Raw genomic sequence first — 7,957 nt, 5'->3', positions numbered from 1 at the left:
TCAAAGAAAAACTTTTTAACAAAAATTGTGAAGAACTTAAGGCAGATAATGTTTAAATTATACATAGAATATTGAGAGTGTAAATGTGAGATAAATATCAAAGCATGCAATATTATAAAAGGGAAAGAAGTTACTCGGCAGATTTATACTAGTTCAGCCTTTCGTCTATGTCCAGTCCTCATAATACATTCTTATGAGCTTTAATTTACTACTAAACTCTTTCAGATGTAGAACACAAACCTTTTACAATATAATATAAGTTTGAGTAAAGTACCTTCCTTTACTATAATACTCAACTAAATCACTTTTTGCTGCCTATAACCGAAGCAACAAAAATGTTACTGATTTTACAATTGAAAGGTTTAGAATTTCAGATGAGAAATGTGATTGAACTAATCTCTCTAATTGTTATACATATATGAACTTGCTTTGTATTTTTGCTCTTTGCTCTGTTTTTCACTTTGAATTATATCTTGTATATGCTTGATGATCAGTTGTGAAACTTGAGCTTGGACTTGGTTTTTATAGGTGGATCTTTCAAACTAGTCGTTTGAATAAGAAGATGGCCGTTGTGAAGAAGCATCTTTTGTTCTTCTCTAGAGCTTCTAACTGTTGTGCCCGTATTGTCATTTAAGGAAACTAGTTGTTTCTTCTTTCAGAAAATTGTTGACCATTGAGAACTTCAACTAATGATCTTCTTTTGAATTCTGATTCCGCAGGCTGCAGACTGGACGTTTCCATATTAGCAAAGAGAGATGAGTTTCTGACAAAGTCTTTTGTCTTCTGAATTTTGCCAGATTAGAAAAGTCTTCTATCTGACTTTGCACATGGGCTTCTAGTTCTGGTTCCGGGCTTTTTGGCTAGCCTTTAATTCTTTTAAGGCCTTTTAGCTTGCTTTTGTATTTAGCCTCTAATTCCTTATTCAAAATCAAATCACTTAAACAAAATTGTTAGTACATAAGGATATTATATTAATTCTGAATTTTTATTGCTAGAAGGATCTACTTCCTTAATTGTAATTTTTGTCATAATCAAAACTTTATTTAAATTGGGTTTCAACATCACACACTTCGAGCTTCGGAACCACCCTTATTAAAAGTGGTTTCGGGTCTTCTGTCTTGACAAATTGGAGGTTAAGGATACAAAATGATTCCCCAAATCTATATAATGAGAAACTATGTAAAATGAGATTGAAAAAAAATGGTTCCTAAATAAATAGTTAGACTTTATATCATGCAATTTTTTTATATATATTTAAGATTAAAATTGATCCTCCCATCATAGCAATTATGTATTCGCTATTGGGTGTGGTTCGAAATAATCGATGGGCATGGATTGATGGCTTTGCAGTTACTATAAGCATCTGCGTAATTATGTTAGCTAAGTTTTGATATAGTAGGAAAGAAATGGCATAAACGGGTAATGGAGGAGTTGGATTCTCATGTCGTCATTCAACTTGTGTTTTTTTGGATAATCGCTCTTCGCTGACTCTTACTAGTTGATTGATAAATGTGATAACATGAAAACAACCGTGTGGGACATATGGACCAATAAACATGTTTTGATCAGAGTGTAACTATCATTAACACGTGGATCAATGGAAAGATGTGCTGAAGCTATAGGATGTCAATTCACGGGTTGACAGTTAGCACGTACCAAATTCTATTGGGCACATCGAATGATACTCTCTACTATTAGCCTTACACGTGTCTTATTTCACTATTAGGGCATACACATATAGTGCATTTTCTTGGAATGATTTGCATGATTGTCCTGTGTAGTGCCTTTCCTTAGACCTTTTATTGGATTTTTTGTTATGTGTAAGAAGAAGTGTCCTCTCTCACTCCTTTAAAGCCAATTACTAGTATTAATGCAAAAAATAATTTTTATGAGTGCATATGGTCGGTTAACCAGTTTATTAATAAAAAAATATTAATCAGTCCATTTAATTCGGTTAACCAATAATGACTTTTCATAAAAAAAATCACTTTAAATCTATAATTATTTACTTTAAAATAAATATATAATTATTTAAATATTAAATAAAAATATTGAAATTCAAATTCAATTAAAAAACCATCTAATTGATTTTAATATTTTTAACTTAAAAATTAAATATAAATATGTATAGTTATATATTGATAATTAAAGTTTTACATATATTTATACTAGTTTTACGAACATCACTATTAATCAATTTATTTTTCAGTTACTATTAACCATCGGTTTTTGAAATGAAAAATTGTAACCTAGTCCATCAGCTTGGCTAACCCATTTTTCGGTTAGTTTTGTGCAGCCCTAATAATTTATAAAATTAATATTTTATTAGTCCATTAGTTTGTACATATTACACTAGTTAGTCCCTTTGTTTTTGAAAACATATTATAGAGTATCCGAATTTTCATAAAACTAACTACTTGGTCCCTCCATATAAATTTTATATAAACGACAAATTTATCCTTCTATCATTAATTAATTTTTATAGATGTTATTTTATTAAGTTTTATATAAATTTTATTATTATATTGCAAGTATAAACGGGGCGTTTGGTATTCTATTGTGACAGAGATAAGGATAAATGTTGAGATAGAGATAAGGATAAATAGTTGGGATAAGGATAAAAAAATATGATAGTCGAGAATTATTATTCAATGTTTGGTAGGTGGGATAAGGATAGGGATAAAATAATACATTTTACTATTTTAACCTTATTTAAACTACATAACATTAATTTGAAAGATAAGACGGACTTTTCCATCCTATTAAAATCGCAGGAGCTTATCCCATCTTCTTATACCACCCCCCTCTTGGGTATAGGATTTGAGGGGAAGAGACTTATCCCTCGCCTGTCTCACTTTTCTATCTCCCAAACAAACACGGGATAACTTATCTCGTGTTTTTTTTATCCCTATCCCACCTCCTATATCCCTCCTAACAAACACCCCGAAAGAGTAATAATAGTATTCAAACTTAGGATAAATAATTATAAGGTCTCTATAATTTTACTTAATATACTAATTAGTCCTTAGATTTTTCGAAATTACCTTAAATTTCACCACCTTAATGACGGTGCAAACAAGGATTAGTCTAAAAATGGCACAAGCTTAAAGATATCTCACATAGTTGGAGCATAGAATACCATGTGATTTAACAAAAAGATGGTGAATGCAGTCGTATACATAGTGGTGAGACTAAATTGTTTAACAATTCAAATAAATTATAAAAACAAAAATTATACTAATAAACAAATTAATAAAAATAATCTAAATAAAAATAAAAAAATAAGTATTTATTGAAAGAAATAAATCTTATTATTTCCACAATAATATTATAAAAATATGAATAACATTACAGGAGAAATAAGTTTTGTAGAAATAAAAATGATAATTTTATCGACATCAAATAAATACAAACAATTTTTCATGAAAATTTCTGAATCGCAATGTTTCTATTAAAAAAAAAAATTGGTAAACACTTTAAAGTGAAATGTTAAACACTGTTCCGAAAAGCTAAAACAAACACCCCTTAAATCCTTAATATTTTTTTTTAGACACATTAAGTCATTCATCTTTTTTTTTTTTTTTGTTACATTAAGTCTCCAATGACCAAAACTCATTTAATGAAGTATTATTCATTTCACTTAATGTATATTTTTAACGGTCCGAAAATAGTTTTTGATATATAACGCTAATATAACTATAGGAAAAGTGTAAAAACTTTATTTTGAACCGTGAAAATACCAATATTAACCGAATTTTATGTTCAAAACTGATTTTTTTTTTCATCAAAGAACTAATGCACCAAAAAATGAAAGATCAAGTCCCGTGATGATTTTTGCCTTAACTTTATCTTGTCGGTTTTGATCACATGCACCTTAATGACCATGTCGAATTTGGTCATTCACCATTAGATCAAGGCTTATTAAAATCCTAAGGTGGAGATTCAAAACATCCTAAGACTTATATTTAATAAGCCTAGATCTAATGGTGAATGACCAAATTCACTTGGTCATTAAGGTCCAAGTTCCTGCTATCTTGTATACCAACAACTTTACAAATAATAAAAGAAAAAAAATCTAAAATAATTAAATAATTACTTCAAAAATTATTTTCTTATCAAATGGAAATTGCAGACTTATAAATTTTCCTAAGTTCTTTTGCTACTTCAATCATCACAGGCCTATTTTCTTCTGCTTCAGATATGCATTTCAGTGAAACTTCCATAAAACCCTGCAGCTGATCATCTTTTCCCACAATTCTGGAATCCAAAATCTCATCAAACTTATTACCTTCAATATGTTCCTTAACATGATCAACTAAACCCGGGTCCGTACGAGAATGATCAATTGCCATTTTACCTGTCAAAAGAATAAGCAAAAACACACCAAAGTTATAAACATCTTGCCTTTCATTGAAACGCTCCGTAGCAGCATATTCCGGCGCAATGAGTCCCCAAGCCCCTGCCACGGGATCATTTACGTGTGATTCCCCCTCGGGGATCGAGACAGCGATCGAGAAATCTGATAGTTTTGCAATCGAACATTCGTCTAGGAAGATGTTTAAAGGCTTGATGTTCCTGAAAACAATAGGCTTTTCGAAGGCCGAATGCAGATAAGCAACTGCATTAGCAATCTCCATTGCAATCTTCAATCTGTTTACCCAAAGTAATGGCTGATAAAGGGTTATCTCCGGGCCGTAAATACGGTCAGCAAGAGTTCCGTATTCAACTGATTCGAAAACTAGAACCGGAACTTGTGTCTCCAAGCAGCAGCCTAATAGCTTCAGAAAATTCTTGTGGACACTCATTTTGGAAGCGAAGAGAATGTCGTTGAAACAATATTCGTATTGTTCGAAATTTTCCTTGAACTTCTTGATAGAAACAGGTCTTTCCTCCTGGAGAAGGCCTCTGTAGAGGTTATAACCCGAGTCACGAGTTATGATCTTATTCGGGTTATAGTTGTCTGTTGCTTTTTCGAGCTCGTTTGCAGAAAAGATCCTCAGAGGATTGCTTTTACCGTTGCAGAAGGCGATCTGCTTCTCTAGTAAAATTCTTCCGTTCGATAGAGCTGTTGATTCGTTTTGTTCTTTCGTGTCCGGTTTGTTGGTTCTCCAGCATGAAGTCATGTTACCTGTCTGCAAAATCTTGGTATCCACACACCAGAAATACTATTAACGGTCATGTCCGACGCATCACAGTTGTTGATGAACATTTCATTTCGCGCTACGTGAGGTGCCCGGTTTGTTCTTTTTGTAGCTCGTTTTGCTTTTTTACTCCAAACAGTAGAATAGGAGTGTTGTTAGGATTGAAAAATAGCTGTTGATACCTATTTCGGAAGGAAAATCAACAAAGAACAAACAATTACGAGGAATAACAAACAATAAAAAAAAACAACAGTTGAACAAAACAGACCCGAAAATACTAATGCGAATCCTAAATGTTAAACCCTAATGTTAATGGCGTCTTGAGCATTATAGCTTGATGTGCACGGGTACCGTTCGAAAACATGTAAGGCGCACCTTAGTTCAGCGGTTATCAACGACTATGATGCATCAAACTCTTCAACTTGAAGCTGATATTTGACACACACACACATTTTTTGTTTTTGTTACAAAAGTTGTGGGAGATATTGTTGACACAATTCCGGCTCGTGTCGCGCTTAAGTGCAGGACTCACCATGATAATGGCTCCAGTCAGGGGCAGATACAAACTTCAAAAGCTCAGCAGCCCCTTTTTGTGGAGACTGGCTGAACCATCCCTCTCAAGGGTGGTTCCCGGAGCACCCCCTGGCCACCCCTGTCTCTGCCCCTGGCTCCAGTAAGATTCGAACACAAACACGAATAAGCCTATGGGGTCACAAGCAGTAGCAGAGCCAACTTTTGAATACTGTGAGTGAAAATTTCTTCATCTACTAGGGTGCAATTGCAGCACCCCAACAAAATTATCGAGGCGAAGGGGCCACCGGGAAGGGTAGCGGCGGCTAGGGATGCAGCGGCACGCCATGTCCCCTTCCCTCTGCCCCTGGTCACAAGCCGCTTATCACTCACATCAACCATCATGGGTTTTCTCTCTCACACATTAAGCCTATAATTTAGGTATTTCAAATTCAACAATCTCTAGGAAATTGGGTTGAATATTCCAATTTCCAAAGATGATATTGCAGAAATTAGGTCAATTGTATCAAAGTCACAAACTCAAAACCCATAATACAAGAAAAAAACGAAGAATAAGAAAGGGTTTCTAGCAGAAATTTACAAGTGCCATCTGATAAAAAGGGAAATTGTTCAAATTTGAATCCATGAAATGAATTTCCAAGCCTGAAGAGTTATCAATGTTTCTAACCTAGATTCGAATGGAGGAAGATGGTTGAACCAAACGCTGCTACCAATGGAAAATCAGTAGAAAGAATGATAAAAAAATTTGGGCAAAAATTAACATTCATTTAAACAAATTCAAGTTATAGAAAAGGAAGCACCAGAAATTATGCAGTGATCCATGAACATATAATGGAGAAAATTGAGATTAAGTAGATGTACCTGTTGAAGCCAAAGTCAATTATTGTCAACTGAAAGGCGTGGAGAAGATGAGCCAGAGAAACAATTCTTACAATATTTGTTATTCAGTTGTTTGCAACGAACAAGTAGGGTTGTTAACGGCACCGTTTCGGGATGGCACCAACAATTCCATCTATCCTCACCCAGTTGAGAAAAATCGACATAAATTTCCCGTACCAATGGGTAATGGAGATTCTTGTAAATTTATATCCATGTAATAAAATTCTAAACTAATATCAAATATATATATGATTTACTAAATATAATTTATTTTTAAAAAATATGCATAAAATTATGTAACGTCTAATGATGATTAAACACAAACAGTAAATAAAAAGACATAGATGAGAAGAAGTAAATCAATTTGCCTTATTAAACGAAGAATATAAATGAGCAGACCAATCTAATGGATGGAATGAAAATTGTGAAATCGGGTTTCCCAATTTATAAGTTTGAATTAAATAGAAAGTTAGAATTTACATAATTCTAATCGGAATTTAAATTTTATTATAATAGAAACAAGTTTTATTTGTTTAGAATTCACTTGAAGCAGATGAAAGTTCTAATTTTATTAAAAATGGATTCTATAGATTATAAGATATAATTGTATTTAAGGATTAGTTTTTTTACCAATTTGTATATTAGAATTTATTATATAAAATATAAAATATAAGTTTTTTTTATATCAATATTACATTTTAATAGGTATATTTATAGGTATCCCATAGACAATCCTAATGGTATGGGACATGGATAGTGATTACGATTCTCAACCTATCCCCGAAAATTGGGATAATTTCCTTCTCATTATAGGGTACCAGGGATTCTTCAACCTTAATAGAGCGGGATCCAATAGACATAGGTATTACTCATCCCATTGACAAACCTATGAATAAGTGCAACATTACATTTTTTAGTTACACATTTATTATGGTATGAGTTTTTTTTTAAATATTATAGTATGGTTTTAGATTTTTCAAAATCACCACTTCCACGTTTTCTATTCAAAAATTTACTTTCTCTTTCTAACAAAAATAATTCACAAGCATCCATTATAAATCGGCAAAATTATATAGGTAAAAGAAAATCTTTAAGACAATAGAAAATTCATATATTGTTCCATCTACTATGCTCTTAAAAGCAACCGAAATGAAACCCAAATGTCGGTGCCACAAAAAATAGAAGTCGTTTTCTTACAGGTAAACGAGCTATCCTATATACTTTTAAGGAATTTGATTTTAATTTTTCAATTTGAGTAGCTCACTGATTAGCATCTTGGACAAAAGCTCTTAATTCTCCTACTGTATTAATGGAGGATTGTCTTGCATGTGCCTGGGATTTAGTCTGGATGGATTTAACTTCTTCATAATATAATACTTTTTTCATAAAAGAAAATCCTAAATATA

General features: G+C 32.5%; 1 protein-coding gene across 3 annotated transcripts; it reads right to left on the bottom strand.

Moving 5' to 3' along the window:
* Positions 1–4,057: 4,057 nt before the first annotated feature.
* On the bottom strand, positions 4,058–6,718 carry LOC136204084 (non-functional pseudokinase ZED1-like). 3 transcript variants are annotated; one of them, XM_065995272.1, is made up of 3 exons: positions 6,534–6,718; positions 6,340–6,375; positions 4,058–5,323 (listed from the first exon to the last, which is right to left on the bottom strand). In XM_065995272.1, the coding sequence occupies exon 3, from the start codon at positions 5,121–5,123 to the stop codon at positions 4,116–4,118; it is 1,008 nt and encodes a 335-aa protein (XP_065851344.1). In that variant the 5' UTR covers positions 5,124–5,323; positions 6,340–6,375; positions 6,534–6,718; the 3' UTR covers positions 4,058–4,115. The 3 variants fall into 3 exon arrangements, with proteins under 3 accessions (XP_065851344.1, XP_065851343.1, XP_065851345.1); XM_065995271.1 differs by lacking the exon at positions 6,340–6,375; XM_065995273.1 differs by lacking the exons at positions 6,340–6,375; positions 6,534–6,718 and adding an exon at positions 5,517–6,332.
* Between the last annotated feature and the right edge of the window lie 1,239 nt (positions 6,719–7,957).

The sequence above is a fragment of the Euphorbia lathyris genome, chromosome 8 (genome assembly GCF_963576675.1).
Source record: "Euphorbia lathyris chromosome 8, ddEupLath1.1, whole genome shotgun sequence".
In the NCBI taxonomy this organism is placed as follows: Eukaryota; Viridiplantae; Streptophyta; class Magnoliopsida; order Malpighiales; family Euphorbiaceae; genus Euphorbia; species Euphorbia lathyris.
This window is presented reverse-complemented; position numbering and strand designations above follow the sequence as displayed.